Raw genomic sequence first — 17,563 nt, forward strand, 5'->3', positions numbered from 1 at the left:
AGTCTTAAACCACAGGTATCCTCGTGAGGAAAATCTCATGTGGATGGTAAGAGGTTTTAGTAAGTACGGGGTTTGAGAGGAGGCGCCCTGCAGGTGGACAGCCTGGGTGCTGATCCCAGCTCCTGTGCTTTGTTGCTGCAGGACTTGGGGCACATTTCCTCCCCCGTAAGCCTGTTTCCTCATATGTAGAATGAGAGCAATAATCGTGCTGCCGTATAGGTTTTTCATGAGGGTGCATATAAAGGGCATATATAGCAGTGCGTGAGTTCATGACACAGTAGGAGCTCCTTGAATGTTATTACTGCTGTTACTAAGTATTACAATTACTACTCATACTCTGTTTTTCTCCTTTCTGTGCGAGTTCCTTTGCTGTTATTTAAGGTTTGGTGATTAAGTACAGGAAAGGCTTGGAAATGTAATAGTTTATTTTGTTTCCAACACGAAACCTGTTTCTAGTGTTGGTAGCAATCGTTCATTTAGCACGTTTAACAAACTAACAGGTTTTTCCTTGAACCCCAGACTGTGTTCCTTTTGAACGTCTCAGAGGGGGTTACATACCCTCCATCATCAAAGCCTAGAATCTTTAGAACAGAAGCTTGTCTCACAAAAAGCCTGGTGTCTCTGTTGCCACCACAACCTGAAACCAGCGGGTTAGAAACCACAGAGAGCCTACCACACACCGGAGGGGCCTGGAAGGGCCCGTCACGGTTTCTTGTAAGTTGTATGTAGACAGCTAAGCCAGGAACCAGTCTGGCTGAGAAAACTTAAAAAGTCTTCTTTTTTCCTTCCTCTTCATCTTTCTGTTCAAAAGGATCTAATTTGTTGCCTCTGGGAAGATTGAATGCATAGATGAGCTCTTAAAGAAATCTACGCAAGAATGTGCTGTTTCTTTGAGGGTGAGCGGGTGTTCGATATTTTTTTTTAATATGTTTTTAATTGACGTCAGAGAGGAAGGGAGAGGGAGAGAGAGAGAAACATCAGTGATGAGAGAGAATCATTGGTCGCCTGCCTCCTGCACACTCCCAGCCGGGGCATGTGCCCTGACCGGGAATCAAATCGTCAGACCTCCTCCTAGTTCACAGGTGGATGCTCAACTGCTGAGCCACACGGCCGGGTTCTCTATTACTTCCTAACTATTTGGGGTTACTATCTAAAGAGGATTTAAAATCATATTTTCTGTCCTCTTCCTCTTTTTGTTCATAGTTGTACAGTCTTTTCTCCATGTCTAACCTAGGAAACTATATAGTCCTCGTATATGTGCTTGTCAGCATTGATCCCGGCCAGTGCCTTACTGTGTTGGACAACGATTGGACTTTAGTTTGAGAAGAGGAAAGCTAAAGATTTATTTTCATATCAATCCACTAGGGACCTCACATGTTGTCACATTTATTACGGCCCCCAAATCACTTTATTCTTAGGCAGTGACTTGTGGAACATTCATGTAAATCTAGTCTCGTCCTTCTCCCCGTGTGTAAGTCCGCGTTCAACCTGGTGGTTTTTGACAGCCCCACTGCTGTTTAAAAGGCATGGCCCCATGTGACCGTATTGTCTTCAACCCGGTCACGTGAGACACTTTACGGTTCTGGGTCTCACATTTGGTTTGTTTTTCTTTGGAGCTTTACTGGAAACCAAACACTATTGCGTACAAGCTGCAGAAGCAGGAGGGGAAGTTGGCAAGAATCAACTGCTTTCTGTTTGGTCTGTCTGAGGCAGCTGACCTTTTGGAAGGAAATCGCTGCTCTTTGCTTCTTCCTGTAACAGTGCAGCCTGTGAAAGAGCATCGACACAGAAGCCGTTATCCTGGCTGATGTCTCGGGCGAAAGCGCCGTTCGCGTTGCGATGGGAGTTTCTCTGCGCACCTGCTGTATGTTGTAGGGACAGTCACTGGCATTCGTAGTGCTAAGCTGTGTGCCGATATCCCAGGAGACACAGAGCCCGAGAGAATCTGTTTCTAGAAAAAGTAGTTTGTTTTAGCAAAAGCAGCTGTATTTTCTTGCAAAGTGCCCGTGTTAATGCTGTGGTAAAAGTTACTTTGTGCACGGGCTTAATTCTTCTTAATGTTGAAGGTCCTGATGTCATTATTATTTCTTAGACTGGGTAACCTTTTTGTCACCAAGAGGCGGAACACGTTGACTTTCTAAGACAAGGTGAGCCCTTATTTAAATGTCATTTCATCTCAGAATTAGAATTAGCTGCTTGCCACCTGCTGCCCCATCGTTGGACCCACGTTTCTGCAGGACATGTTTGATTTAAACACAGTGAGCATCCTTCTCCACACATTGGCATTATCCTCAGAGAGCTGCCGTCAGTCGGACTTCGCAAATGGAACATCATCCAGTGAGCAAACAAAGGAACTAGCTGATGAGGCATTTCTCTCTTAACAGACACGATTTTAGTTTTCCATTTATTTTAACCAAAACATGGTTAGGTTCACTTTCTATTTTGTTGTGTGTGTGCGTGTTTTTTTGTTTTGTTTTAAAGGATTTACATTCAAATAATGGTCTGTTAGCAAGAATGAAGTAGATTCTGATTATGGTAAATACAGAGAATGAAGCTACCTGAAAGGGGGGTGGGGAGAGAGACAGGAAATGCTACCTTCTTCTGCGTTCAGTTTGGGTTCTATGGGTCGTGTCCTGTCTCAGTGTCCTTCGGTCTCTCTGCCAGGTGTGCTGTTGGGTGAGCGCTGGCGTGGATGCACATAAAGGTGTAAAGCATGACCTAGGGGGAATGATCTCAGGGCTGCCTTTCTGTTCTTGGGAACTGGCCTGAGCTGTTCAGCCTTCCTGAGACAATGAGGGACCCAGGAGGGAATACAGACCTTGCTGTGGCTGTAAGTGCAGGTTCTGGGCACAAACTAAGTTGATGTCAACAAAACAGGATCGAGCCCCCCAGTTCCGTTGGCCTTTTTGAGTAGGAGCCAATTTAGGAACCACTGGCTAAAGCCTTCTGGGATCTGGTCTTGTAACTCTAGCCTTCTGGAGGCCTTGAATTATTACCCTTAAACTGTCAAGGACCTTCTCGTATGCCAGTTGTGTTCAGGTGTGTCATTAGGGGTAAGGGGAATGTCGTTTTGAAAAAGGAGTTTTTAGAGAGAGTGGAAGGGAGGGGAAGAGACAGAGACAGACATGGATGTGAGAGAGACACATCTATTGGTTGGCTCCCCCACGTGCCCCGACGGGGGCGGGGATCAAGCCTGCAATGGAGGTAGGTGCCCTGGATCAGAACCAAACCCGAGACCCTTCAGTCTGCCGGCCGACGCTCTAAACCAGGGGTGGGCAAGCCAGGGCACAGCAAATGTTTTTAGTTACCTGGAAAGTGGTAGTGATGTAGTTTCTTCCCAAATGGGTTTTCAAGTTGCTAAATGGGTTTCAACACAGAGAGAATGAGAACGCCTCAAGCTGCGGGCACTGTGGCAGGACGGAGCCCGGCCTGCAGGACAGCGTCCTCCCGCCTGCCGCACAGAGTCTGAGAAGCCTGATGTGTGTGTACCGCCAGGGGTAGTTTCCAGGCGAGAGCACGCCTCTACTCTAATTGCTTTTTTTTCCCCCTTAGATTTTGAAAAAATTTAAAATTACTGAAAAATTGAAAGAATAGGACAATGAACACTCATATACACTTTGCCTAGATTGACCAGTTGTTAACAGTTGTTACATTTAGGTAACACCTCTCTCTCCCTCTCCCCTTTGAAAGTAAGTCGCAGACATCATGACTTTACCCTTAAATACTTGAGTATGTATCGACCAAGAACAAGGTCATTCTATATAAACTCAATGCCATTATCACTCTCAAGAACTGTAACATTGATACAATAATGTCCAATATATAGGCCATGTTAAAATGTAATTAAGCCCAACTGGTGTGGCTCAGTGGTTACGTGTTGATCTATGAACCAGGAGGTCACAGTTCAATTCCCGGTCAGGGCACATGCCCAGGTTGTAGCTCAATCCCCAGTGGAGGCATGCAGGAGACAGCTGATCAATAATTCTCCCTCATCATTGATGTTTCTATCTCTCTCTCTTTTTCCCTTCCTCTCTGAAATCAATAAGAATGTATTTTTTTAAAAATGTAATTAAAATTTTTAATTGTCCCAGTAATGTCCTTTAGAACTGTGGTGTGGGTTTTTTTTTTTTAAAAAAAACTATGTTCTAGGTAGTTATCATGTTTTTTTAGTCTCCTTTAATCTAGAACAGTTCCACATTTTTCTGTCTTTCATAAGAGTCTCACAATTTGTATTTGTCTGATTGTTTTATTCATGAGTAGAGGCGAAACATTTAGTGTGTGTGTTCTTTTCAGTGCGTCACATCTGGAGGCATAAAAATGACCGTTTGTCCCATGATCGGGGATGTCTGATTACTTGGTTAAGGTGTTGTCCACCAGCTTTTTCCACTGAATACATACCCTTTCCCCTCTGTGAATAATAAGTAATATGTGAGGCAATACTTTGACACTGTGTGACTGTCCTGTTCTCCAACAAGTATCACCTAATCGTTTTAGCAGCTACGATGATCCTTGTCTGAGTCCACTCTCTTTATTTATGGGATCGTGTGTGCTGGGCCAAGTTATATTTAGGTGACAGTTTTAAATATATGCTAACCCACTGATTAAGACTTGGTCTTTATATTTAGCAAATAGCTGCCCTCCCTCCTCCTTCAGGCCTCCCTTCCCCATTCTACCTCCTCCCCCTTTTCTCTTCTTCCCAAAATAATATGTGATCATTTGGCTGTGACGTAAAGATTTATGACTGATTGTCTTCCCAGAATATTATCATCTCTATGTTGCCTGGGCAAATTTTTCCTTGTTTATGTTTTTGCAAGCCAAATACTTTTATTCTTTCTGTTCTCGTCCCATCTGTTTAATAATCTGATTTTGTTAGAGAACTGCCTTCCTGATTGCTTATAAAGTAGTGTTTAGAAAAAAAAAAATTTAAAGAGCAGATGGCTCTGGTATTGACCTACTTCTACATGGGAAAGTTTTACTATAACCTTCTTACTTGATGTTAGGCCAATTTTAATATGAACAAGGCCTTAATCCTTTATTACTACTATTCAATATTTTTCCGTCCCTCCAGGTTCCTACTACTGGGTAACCATCACCACTGAATGCATGTAATCATTGATATTGACACAATCAGGGAACTTGCTGTTTATAGTCTTTCCAAAGTCCTTTAGTCTTTAAGGCGCTGATCTGATGAACAGTTTTTAATCCGGGTTCCTTGCCTTATACTTTTCAGATTAGAAGCAATGTTTATACACCTTCTGTTTCATCTGCCAACAAGCCCAAGCCTTTGCCCAAATCAGAGCTTCGCAACCTTAGGTCTCTTATTCTAATCTCTTAATTCATTTTCTTTCTTTAAATTATGAAATATGGCAACATACAGAAAAGTACATGAAATAACATGACCAACCACCACAAGTCCTCAAGACAAAGGGAGCATGGTAGAGGGGAGAAGGACAGCCTCGCGGGCCAGACTGCCCATATGTTGGCGCCCGCAGAAGTACGGGATCTGGAGCAAATACGTCACCTCCAAAAGAAACCTGTCCCCATCGAAAGTCACTGTTATCTGTTACCTCAGCCCTTGGCAACCACCGATCTGCTGTGTCCCTGTGGGCTTTCCTATTCTGGACATTTCATATAAATGGAATTTATAATATGTAGCCTTTTACGTCTGGCTTCTTTTGCTTAGCGTAATGTTTTCAAAGTTCATCCATGTTGTAGTATGTCAGTACTTTATTCCTTCAGACATAAGAATAATATTCCATTTAATCCATTTTATGTTTCCATTCATATTCATATTACTCCTTCTTCTGTTGATGGACCCTTGGGTTATTTCTACTTTTTGGCTATTATGAATGCTGCTGCTATGAACATCTGTGCACGAGTTTTTGCAGACATGTTTTCAGTTCTCTTAGGCATATATCTGGGAGTGGAACTGCTAGGTCCTATGGAAATTCCTTGTTTAACCTTCTGAAGAATTGCCAGCTTGCTTTCCAAAGTTGCACCATTTTACAATCCTGTTTAATTTGCCGACTCTCGGTTCTCTCATCTATAAAGTGGGGATTGTATAGTGCCGACCTCGTAGGGTTTTGTGAGGATTAAATGAGTAGGTTCAGAGAAGCGCTTACGGTAATAAATCATATAGTAGGTGTTCTGTGAGTGGTAACTCTGATGGTGGGTAATAACACTAATAAATGTTACTTTAATTCATTATTCAATCTTATTTCTAAAATTACTTTTATTTATTGGAGGAATCAAAATATTTGTTGCTAATAATTCATACTTTCATTAGTAGGAGTCAGATTGTCCTTGGAAAGAACAGGATTTTTAAATTATTTTTTTGGAGTTTGGTAACAGCAGGTCATTTCATTCAACATTGTTTCATTATAACGTTGAGGTGAGATCCCATAGAAACGTAACTCTTGTTTACATCATTAGCCAGTGGTAAAATTGGTTTCATTATACATCGTTTTGCTTGAAGTGGCAGAACCTATCGGTGACATTAAGTGAGGACCTACTGTACTTAGGGCAGTCTTGCTCTTGGGACACCACCCGTCACAATCTTACCCTCTCATTCGGAGGTGAGCCAGTAACAGTCCTCCCAGCGCCTTCCCCTACTTAGGTGACTTAGCCATTGTGTCTAGAACTTGAACCCTATGTTAGAGACTGGGATGGGATGGGATGGGATGGATGGATGGGATGGGATGGATGGGATGGGATGGTGGTTGTGGTGGGATGGAGGACAGGAAATATAAAATGCTTTATTTATTAATTATTTTATCCTCACCTGAGGCTATTTTTTTCCATTGCTGTTCAGAAAGAGTGGAAGGAAGGGAGACAGAGATAGAGAGAAAAACATTGATGTGAGAGAGATAAATCAACCCTTCACCTCCTGCTTGCGCCAACACAAGGGGGGTGGGGTGGGGGTAGCGGCAGGGAGCGAACCGGTGCTTGCGCCGACACTAACCACTGAGAAGCACTGGCCAGTGATATAAAATGCTTTAAATCATACCCATAGCCCTGGCCCGTGTGGCTCAGTTCCTTGAGCGTTGTCCTATGCATCAAAAGGTCGCCGGTTTGATTTCCATTCAAGGCACATGCCCAAGTTTATGGGTTCGATCCCTGGTTGGGTGTGTGAGGCAGGCAGCCAATCAATGTCTCTCTCTCTCTCTCTCTCTCTCTCTCTCTAGTTTTTAAAAACATATTAAGAACATAAATTAGACACATAAATGCAGCAGACCAGATCCCTGACACATTTTATGCCTCCCACTCCCACCCCAAGCTAGAATTCAGTCCCCCAGTTGGCCCATTGGCACTGGGACCCTTCCGTCATGTGCTCCCCACATCTCTTGGCCCAGAGCTTAGCTCTGGCATGACTTTGGCCACAGTGTTCCAGAAGAATTCAGAGAACGTGGTATTTTTCTTTACAAAGTTTTATATTGTATTTTTAAAAGGGAAAGCGTCTAATAAAAAGGTATTTATTATTGAGACAAAATTATCCCTAAGTCCCAGCCACTCATATAATTTATTTGTTAGTGGGTATTTACTTTTATGGTTTTCAGTAAGCGTGTATCATTATGAGCCATTAAACTTTGAAGCCGTTTTTTAACAATGGCCTGAGGGTCCAAGCTGCTTGACACTCTGAGGCACATCCAGACCCATAACGTCCGTGTAAACAGCTTACGCTTTCACAACGTTCTGCATCCCACCCTGTGGCGGGTTGTGTGGAGCGCTTATGACCACCAAGCGCAACTAAGCAGCACGCACATCGCTCTCGTCTTCGGCTAAAAATAAGATTGTGAATCCATTTCCCAGTCTTAGAGGAGCCCCTGTGATGATTTACCAAAGACACAAACCACTTCCCCTGTCAGAACATCACGCATTGAAGAGGGAGCTGCCGGTAAATAAGCAGAAGAGAGAGTGTATTGAGGCCAGGGGGGTGCCGTCACCGCCCGCCCGTGCGGAGAAGCAGGACCGGCGAGAAAGGGCAGAGGCTCAGCTGGGCGGTGTAGGTGTCGCCTGGTAACGGGTGTGGAGCGTGTGGACACGCACGCAGAAAGGCACTAATGCTCGGAGTCTAGCTTTTATTGATGCGATTGGGGAAAGTGGTGGTATTTTTTCCTCCCTCAACCACATATTTTAAATTGTTACATAATAATCTCAGTAAGTCATCCCCTATTCCATGTATATAATTTTTAGTTAAAAAGTAAAAATGATTCTGTGTTATTTCGTGCATTTTTATTTTACATTTTTTACTACTCATAGGCAAAACCTACTTTCTCTGTCAAAGTATTTTCATGTAGTGGAATTAAAGTACATTGTATTTATCAAAATAAGGTGGTTGCCACCTTATATTCTCCAGCTATTATTCTTCAAGTGTCACTTTAGAAAATAACTATTACATTTAGAGCCATAAACATATTCTGACAAATGCTAACAGCTCAGCATCCCACTATTTAATAAAAACTAAGAACCAATATAAAACACAAGACAAGCCCTAGGTGGGTTGCTCATTGGTTAGAGCATCGGACCTGAAAGGTGGCAGGTTTGATTCCATCAAGGGCATGTACCTCGGTTGCAGGCTCGATCCCCTGCCCCGGTGGGGCACGTGCAGGAGGCAACCAATTGATTTGTCTCTTTCACATCGATGTTTCACTCTCTCTGTCTCTCACCCTCCCTTCCAACTCTCTCTAAAAATCAGTGGAAAAAATATCCTTGGATGAGGATACAACAACAACAAACCCACAAAAAAACCCCACAAGATAAAATAAATAGTGTGACGTCTATGTAGTATCCCTACATATGTGGCATATCACCATGGTCTTTCTTAAAACAATAATAGGCCCTGACAAGTGTGCTCAGTGGTTAGAGCATCAACCCATGCACCGAAGGGCACGTATCTCGGTTGCATGCTCAATCCCCGGCCCCGGTTGGGCATGTGCGGGAGACAGCCAATCGCTGTATCTCTCTCACATCGATATTTATCTCGATATTTCTCTCCCTCCCTCCCTTCCTTCCCCTCTGGTTCTCAACCTTCTGGCCCTTTAAATACAGTTCCTCATGTTGTGACCCAACCATAAAATTATGTTCGTTGCTACTTCATAACTGTAATGTTGCTACTGTTATGAATCGTAATGTAAATATCTGATATGCAGGATGGTCTCATTTGACCGCCAAAGGGGTCGTGACCCACAGGTTGAGAACCACTGCAAAAAAAAAATCAATGGAAAAAATATCCTCAGGTAAGGATTAACAAAAACAAAAACACAAAAACAATAATAGACTCCCCGGGAATATGCTCAGACAGCAGGACATGTGAAATATTTGCCACATATTTGGTGTGTATGTAATCACTCAGCAAGTGTTTATTGACTACTTGCCTTGTCACAGAGGCAAATAACAGTGCTCTTTTCACTCACCGTTCTTCAGAGTTCAGTGGGGAAGACGGACAAAAACCAATTAACAGAAACTAAAAGGAAAAATGACAGATTGTGGCAAATGTTATTAAGGAACAAATAGACCATTGTAAATATAGACTCATCCAAATTATAAAGTCATCCCAGTTATAAAATTTGTCTCCATTTCTTGCCTGGGTATTTCATACCTGGTATCTATAGATTTGACCAAACTGTGTGTATACATTTATTTATGCAACAAAAAAAGTTACTGCTTGCTAATGTGCCAGGCACTGTTCTAGGCCCAAGAGAAGAAGCAGTGAACAAAACAAAGTTATTGTGTTTGTGGTGACTTCTCCCTGGTAGGGAGACAGTAGACAAATATGTGATAAATGTCAGGAAGTGATCCATGGTATGGAGAAAATAAAGTAGACGGAGGATAGTGACCAGAATGTTATGTTACTTGGGTGGATCGAGAAGGAGTCTCTGAGGAGAGAAACGTTTTCCTTCTTTTGTCTCTTAGGTCAGTTCAGTTAATGAATGCAGGATGCAAGATTGTTTTTCTATCTGTTGGTAGCTTTCACACGGTCGCTACAAGAGCTATGGTGAGGTCTTCTCTCCAGTTCCCTTCACTAAAAGAGATTAAAACCTGCATTCTTTTCTTCATGCTTTTTTCATTCTTCCGTACGTGTAAATGCCTAAGCGCCTTCGTCCACCCACCCATCCATCCCTTTACCTTTTATCCAAAAAAACATGCTTCGGTGTCTATTCCAAGTTTCCAAAATCTTGGGACATGATTTATTTGATTAAAAATTACATTGTACAATTAAATGCCTTCCAGATGTTTGATGATCACGTGGAGGGAGCTCTTCTATCCAAGAGTCCTTCTCCCAGTAAACTCTCAGCCATTGAAATCTGATGTCTTGGGTGATCTTAGGGATCCCAGCCGTCATGCCCCAAAGCTCTAAATAAAATCGCACACCGCTCAAGTGCTCTACAGCATTGCACAAGCCTAAAATAGGTAACTGGCTCCCTCCCCACACCTCACTGTTGGCTCACTGGCTAGTCCCATAAATAGCTCAGTGTTACACTATTGGACAACGATAACTAACAGAGATGGGGTTTTTGTTTCCTAACACACACGTGTAGTCTTTGGTGTTCAACAAAAGCAAGCTCTAACTCACTGGACCCTGACCATAACAGCTCTTGGGAGAATTGTGCCAATCAATAGCCAAATTGATTTTGGATGGGATTAAAGATAGCCCTGCCTTATACCGGAGTCTACATTAGGGATCAGTGTTAGAGCAAGATTCCGTGTTAGTCCCTTCTGTGTACATGAAAGTCATGTTACCGCTGCAGTCAGGTTAAGCCCAGAGGGTTTCTGCCAAATGAATTTAAAATTCTCAGTTGGGTCTGAGAAGGCATCTTGGTAGTTTTATAAGACCGTTTTTTCTGAAATCAAGAGCATATTTTAAAAATCTACCCGTATTGGAAATATAATGGTTCTTGTTTCTGACTCTTAGCTGGAATGTATTGTTGTTATGTCGGAAAGATTTTTAAAGGCTATAATTTAACAGAGCAGTGCTTCATAAATTCCTTAGCAATAACTCAGAAGGTGAACCTTGGGGTATTTTTCCAATAAAGTTGTGCCCTTTGTGTGCAAAGCATTGTTGCTTAGGTAACTAGTCATAATACATAGGGTTCAATCCATGCTTTACATATTTTCACTTTCCTTGTACTGGGTCTTTTTCAAAATGGCAGTATGTTTATTGTAATTCTTAAAAGTCAAAATAAGAATCTAAAACAAGTGCTTTTTTAAAAATCCTCATGCTAATTATTCATCATGACTGTTCAGATGCTGCTTACTGTTGCTTCAAGTTCGGAACAAAAGTGAAGAATGTCTATGATATCAAAGCTATAGGCAGTTCTTCCCCTGTGCACTTTTGCTTCTAGGACTTCAGTATATTGTATAGTCAGAGCTTTATGGACCCACCTAGATAGCTTCCCAGGGCCACACGGAACACCTACATCCTGAAAACATTGTAACGCTAAAATTCAGTTCAAGAACCCTGACCTTCAGTCTACCAAAAAGGGCTTAAAAAGCAATTATCTTTAATAACTATATTAATGTTTACTCTAGTGGATTTAAAAGGGGAAGAAATAAAACCACCCAAACCACCGATTGTTTGTTTAGCAGATTGTAAACATGGCTGTGTGGATCCAGGCCCAGCAGCTGCAAGGAGATGCCCTTCATCAGATGCAAGCCTTGTATGGCCAGCATTTCCCCATCGAGGTGCGCCATTACTTATCCCAGTGGATCGAAAGCCAACCTTGGTAAGTGAACCGACTTTTCTCCATCATATTTCATGAAGCACAAGCTTGCTTATTTATTTATTTATTTATTTTTAAATATATTTTATTGGTTTTTTACAGAGAGGAAGGCAGAGGGATAGAGAGTTAGAAACATCGATGAGAGAGAACATCGATCAGCTGCCTCCTGCACACCCCCTTACTGGGGATGTGCCCGCAACCCAGGTACATGCCCTTGACCGGAATCGAACCTGGGACCCTTCAGTCCGCAGGCCGACGCTCTATCCACTGAGCCAAACCAGTCAGGGCAGCACAAGCATATTTAAATTTGGAAGATTTTTTACAGAGAGGAAGGGAGAGGGATAGAGAGTTAGAGACATCAATGAGAGAGAACATTGATCAGCTGCCCCCTGCACACCCCCTACTGGGGATGTGCCCGCAACCCAAGTACATGCCCTTGACCGGAATCGAACCTGGGACCCCTGAGTCCGCAGGCCGACGCTCTATCCACTGAGCCAAACCAGTCAGGGCAGCACAAGCATATTTAAATTTGGAAGATAACACGATGGGGACTCCAAAACTTATACCTTAAAAAAAAAAAATCGTGACCCATGAAGAGGTATTTAGCGCCATCTGAAATTTTAGAAAGATAGAATGACTCTGAGGATTTTAAAAATAGGATATCTTCCACCCGACCGGCATGGCTCAGTGGTTGAGCATTGACCTATGAGGTCACAGGTTGTGGGCTCCATCCCCAGTGTGGGGTGTGCAGGAGGCAGCCGATCACTGATTCTCTCCCATCATTGATGTTTCTATCTCTCTCTCCCTCTCCCTTCCTCTCTGAAATCAATTTAAAAAATATTTTTTAAAAAATAGGATATCTTCTCTTTAATAGTATATTCTGGCTGAACACATTTGAGCATTGCAGCTAGTAAAAACCAATTAACAAATGTTTTGAGTGCCTGTAGGGTGCCTAGCAGAGTCGTGGGTAGTAGAGTTCCTATGAAAAAATTAAAACCTTTGTCCACATAGAATTTAGTGCTGAATGGGACAGATAAGGTATGTCCATTCACATAATTTTTTTTAAAAATGTATTGTTAACAAATTTAACAATGGAGAGACATTGGTGTTTTCAAATTTATATGTAAATTATATGTACACGTAAAGACTAAAAGACGATACACCAAAATATTAACAATAACTATATCTTGATGGCAGATTTAACAAGCATGTTTATTTTTCTTCTTTTCCAAATTACTCTTTATTATATATTCGGGGGGGGGGGATTGTTTTTAAACTCTTTTAGAATTAGTACAATGCAGTCAACTGTTAGGAATATTTCTCACTGACGTTACTGCACGCCAGGCACAGGATGCCCGCTGCTCTGCTCGGGCCGGGAGCAGGTTGGTTTGTCACCAGCCGGTCAGTCTGAGCTGACAGACTCATCCTCCGCTCCAGGCCTGCACCCTTGCGGGCGGCGTGGCCTCTCCGACAGACGGCCTTTGTGCTGCTGTTCGAGGAGGGCTGTATCCCTGGCAGTCACGCTGCCTTGGAATAGTCGCAGTTGTGTATTAGTAGCGAATTTCTCTCCAGAAACGAGAGAGCACCGGGAAGGCAATTTTCTAGGCAATTTAAAAAAAAATCTCAGCCTCATGTAATTAAGTGAGAAAAAAGAGAGCTAAGTGTGAGCGTGTCAACTGCACCTTGCTTAGTGCTTTTCCATTTCCTTTTCTTTTTTAAAGATCTCGAGGAGTTCAGAAAAACATTAATAGGAGGTTTCTGTCTATTTAAAATGTCGTTGGATAGAGTTTCCACGTCATCTTCTTACTGAGCAAATGTTAAGAGGCTTGTGTTGATATTAAAGGAAATCTGAATTTTATTTAGTTAAAAAAATTTTTTTTCCAATGACAGTGGCATACAATATTGTATTCGTTTCAGGTATACAACATAGTTATTAGACATTTATTTAACTTATGAAGTTACCACCTCAATAACTCTAGAATTTTCCTTAGTTTGGGTTTTCTTAAGAATATAAAGATTTTAGCCCGGCCGGCGTGGCTCAGTGGTTGAACGTTGACCGATGAACCAGGAGATCACAATTCGATTAGGGTACAAGCCCAGGTTGTGGGCTCGATCCCCAGTGGGGGGCGTGCAGGAGGCAGCCAATCAATGATTCTCTCTCATCATTGATGTTTCTGTCTCTCCTTCTCACTTCATTTCTGAAATCAATAAAAATATATTTTAAAAAAAGAGTGTAAAGATTTTAATGAAAATGTCCAGTTCTTCATGTTTACGGTAAGAAAATATTTGGGGGGATGGTCTGGGGGGGAAGGACAGAGAATTAAGTACAAGAACCAGTACTTGTTTTCCATGAGACTGGATCGTCTCAAGAACGGCTTCCTCGGATGAGGAGCGTTATTGCCGGGTGACACAGGGGTGCATGCCGGGCCGCCATTCCTTCCTTCCAGGCTCTTATTGAATATGTATTTTATTTAGTCCATAGACCATGCACATTTAACATTTGACTTTCTCCGCTGCCTTCTCCAAGTGCATATTTCAGCACATCGTTTGATGAAGTCCGTTACCAGCGTGTGGTACTCCTGTTTGTGCCTCCATTTGAGATTCGTTGCTAACTGACATGATGGGGTTAGAGATGACAGCACTTTTTAGCGAGCACCAAATCTCTTGTTCAGCGTTAGACTCGAGCAACAGTAATTGAATATTATTTCAGTCTGATAGCTGTTTGGTTTCTCCAGTGAGCTGAGTAATTAAGTTCTGCCAAATAGCAACTGTTGCCTTAAATTGTTTAAAACATGAGAGTGTCGGGGAGGGGGGTTGAGAACGGGGGAAGGAGAGAGGGAGGAAGGGAGGCCATCCAAGCCCTGTCACCATCACCTGGCTCTGCATCAATAGAGTCTCTGGTTCCCTGGGGGAGTTAGTGTTGCCTGCAGGTCCCACGTCTGCGACTTGTGTAAATGCTCGAAGGAAGAGTCTGTCTGAACGAATCCTTTCCAAGGCTTCTTAGAAACAGCAATAAATGTTGTTTCCCCTGCCTTAAGAAAATACTTCATGTGACATTAGCAACATACAGAACCATTCGAGGGTGGGGGAAAAAAGTAGAACATTCTCGACATTGTGCCCCTGACACCGTGAAGGGGCGACTATAAATAGGAAATTATCGGAGCCCTGTTTCCTTCAGTGTGCAGAGAGCACTTCCCTCTCCCTTCATTCCCAGCGGGCAGCATGAGCACCACAGCAAGTGAGTAGGAGGAAGAGAAAGGGCAGCACATTGTCAAAAAAAAAAAAGAAAGAAAGAAAATAGACTCTTATCCAGTCCACTCAGGTAGTCAGTGGATTAGGATTAGGTGCATGTAGGCATCTAGTCCAGTGATGGCGAACCTATGACACACGTGTCAGAGGTGACACGCGAACTCATTTTTTTGGTTGATTTTTCTTTGTTAAATGGCATTTAAATATATAAAGTAAATATCAAAAATATAAATCTTTGTTTTACTATGGTTGCAAAGATCAAAAAATTTCTATATGTGACACGGCACCAGAGTTAAGTTAGGGTTTTTCAAAATGCTGACTCGCCAAGCTCAAAAGCTTCGCCATCACTGATCTAGTCCATTTGAATGGAACTCTCCTAAAATGTGCAGTGAGCTTTACGCCGAAATCTCTTTAGCCAAAGACAAGGTGTGATGTGTTGAGGCTGCATTGATATAGGCTCATGTGCATGTATGTATACATATGTATGTAATTTTTTTCCCCTAGGGACTCAATAGATCTTGATAATCCACAGGAGAACATTAAGGCCACCCAGCTCCTGGAGGGCCTGGTGCAGGAGCTGCAGAAGAAGGCGGAGCACCAGGTGGGGGAAGATGGGTTCTTGCTGAAGATCAAGCTGGGGCACTACGCCACGCAGCTGCAGGTGGGTGTGAGCGCTGGGTCGCCGCTGCCTGCCCCAGGCGGGCCTTGTCCATTCAGTTCTCCCCCCAGAGAGCTTCTTCCTCTTCAGCCCGGCGTTGTCGTCGTCGAGTTGCCTGCATAAAGCTCCTGTTGTTTATTGTCACGGTTGTGGCTCTTTTTAAACTTTGTATTTGAAAATAATGTCAAGTTTACAAAAAGTTGCAAGGTTGATACAAAGACTCCCATTGTGAACGTTTGCTTTATCATGTGCTCTCCGCATACCCATGTTTTTTTGGTCACTTGAGAGTAAGTTGTGCACATCATGTCCCTTTGCCCCAAGTACTGCAGCGTCCGTTTCCTAAGAATATTATGCACCTTCTCTCACATCGTTGTCGTCCAGTCATCACCGTCAGTAAACTGTACGTTGATAGAACACCTTCGGGTGACTTTATGTCTGTCTTCCCATCTTGTGAAATGACTTGATGCCCTTTAGGGCATTTATTTCCCCCCCTCCAGTCCTGGATCCAGTCCAGCGTCACATCTCGAGTCTAGTCATCATGTCTCTTTAATTGCCTTTAATCTGGAACTGTGTCTCAGCCTTTCTTTGTCTTTAGTGACACTGACACTCTGAAGTAACTTAGCTCCTCTACTCTTTAAAGATAAAACGTATCTCCTGTTGGGTTTGTGTGGCATTTCCTCATGATTAGATTCGGGTTACACAACCCTGATCAGCACCCTGAAGGCTGTTGCGTCCTCCTCACGGCGCCACATCTGGCGACGTACAGCGCCCGTCTCCCCGTCGCTGGTGGAGTGATTTGCATTGCCCAGCAAGGTGGTGTCCAGGTTCTCCTCTGAGGTGGCCTTTTGAAGTGTATTTCTCCTGTGTCCAAGAATGATGCCCTAGTACTCTGGACAAATTAGGGTGCAAGAAATGAAATGCTCTTACCTTCTTACGTAGTTAGGTTTTTTACAAGGTGCTTTCCTGGTCCCCCGTTGATATTGAAGGAGCAGCGTATCTCATGATTACACCGCCGTGTCTCTAGGAGTCTCCTCCAAGGTGGGGTTCGGCCCGTAGCATGGAGGGGAACAGAGTGATGTCTGCTCTTGGATTCTTTCAGAACACGTATGACCGCTGCCCCATGGAGCTGGTCCGCTGCATCCGGCACATTCTGTACAATGAGCAGAGGCTGGTCCGAGAAGCCAACAATGTGAGTGTCCCCTGGGTGTGAGGAGAGGAGTTGGGAAACCCCATCTTGCCCACTTCCCTCTGGACCCCGTTTGTCATGATGACTCGGGGCGCACCTATCGGTGTCTCTATAAACAGAGTCTTGTCCTAAGAGGCAACAGGAAATAGAAGACTGTACTCTGGTCTTAACTGATTTATAGCCTTGATGAGCTTGCAGCCACAAAACAATGTGCACAGGTGTGAAGTAATTCAACCCCCAATGAATAATTTTTCAGTCAAGTCATGTCTATATTCAGGTGAGACTTCTGCCCACCTTCTCTCAGCCAGCTGGTGAAGGAATGGATCAGACCAGGTCACTTCAATGCCTGGGTCCACAAAGCCCTTGTGGATGCGCCCCCTGTAACTTCACTTTGGGGTCTCCAGGATGATACCTGGGAGAGGTTCCCCTGATTTCCTCTCCCCTCACTCACAAGTAGGTCTGTTCCCCACTTTGTCCTCAGGGGTCATCATCATTAGTAGGAAAACCCAGGTAACTTTGAGGGGAATTAGATGGACCGTGATTGGGATAGTCTGTTGGAGGCCAGAGCGGCACTAGGAATTCCTGCTATGTTTTAGGAAGATGCCATGTCCACCAGCGCCCCCTTTCCTCCTCTTCCGACTCTACACCAATTCTCACAAATGACGTTTGCAACTCCCAGGACTCAAAATTAAGGTTTTGGGGTTTCATCCCCGTGATAGGTGCTGGCCGATCCCTTGCATTGAGGCCTGA

At 43.3% G+C, this 17,563-nt stretch overlaps 1 protein-coding gene and 1 long non-coding RNA gene across 7 annotated transcripts in view; both read left to right on the forward strand.

The window, feature by feature from the left end:
* LOC102424720 (signal transducer and activator of transcription 5B) overlaps nt 1-17,563 on the forward strand; it is a 56,337-nt gene that overhangs the window by 21,626 nt on the left and 17,148 nt on the right. For 3 of the 6 annotated variants that reach the window (XR_002830123.1, XM_006092376.3, XM_023756910.1), the window contains 3 exons: nt 11,584-11,723; nt 15,502-15,630; nt 16,727-16,816. Coding sequence is in view for 5 of the 6 variants with exons in the window: in XM_006092376.3 (XP_006092438.1) it covers nt 11,584-11,723; nt 15,502-15,630; nt 16,727-16,816 (359 nt within the window). In the remaining variant the exon portion in view is untranslated. Of the gene's footprint in view, nt 1-11,583; nt 11,724-15,473; nt 15,631-16,726; nt 16,817-17,563 lie in introns of all 6 variants that reach the window. The other 3 variants (XM_006092377.3, XM_006092379.3, XM_006092378.3) reach the window with 3 other exon arrangements.
* LOC106697748 lies at nt 1,089-6,204 on the forward strand. Its single transcript, XR_001348949.2, has 2 exons — nt 1,089-2,147; nt 5,378-6,204. It is a non-coding gene; the product is annotated as an uncharacterized LOC106697748 (long non-coding RNA).

Source organism: Myotis lucifugus, unplaced genomic scaffold (assembly GCF_000147115.1).
Source record: "Myotis lucifugus unplaced genomic scaffold, Myoluc2.0 scaffold_100, whole genome shotgun sequence".
In the NCBI taxonomy this organism is placed as follows: domain Eukaryota; kingdom Metazoa; phylum Chordata; class Mammalia; order Chiroptera; family Vespertilionidae; genus Myotis; species Myotis lucifugus.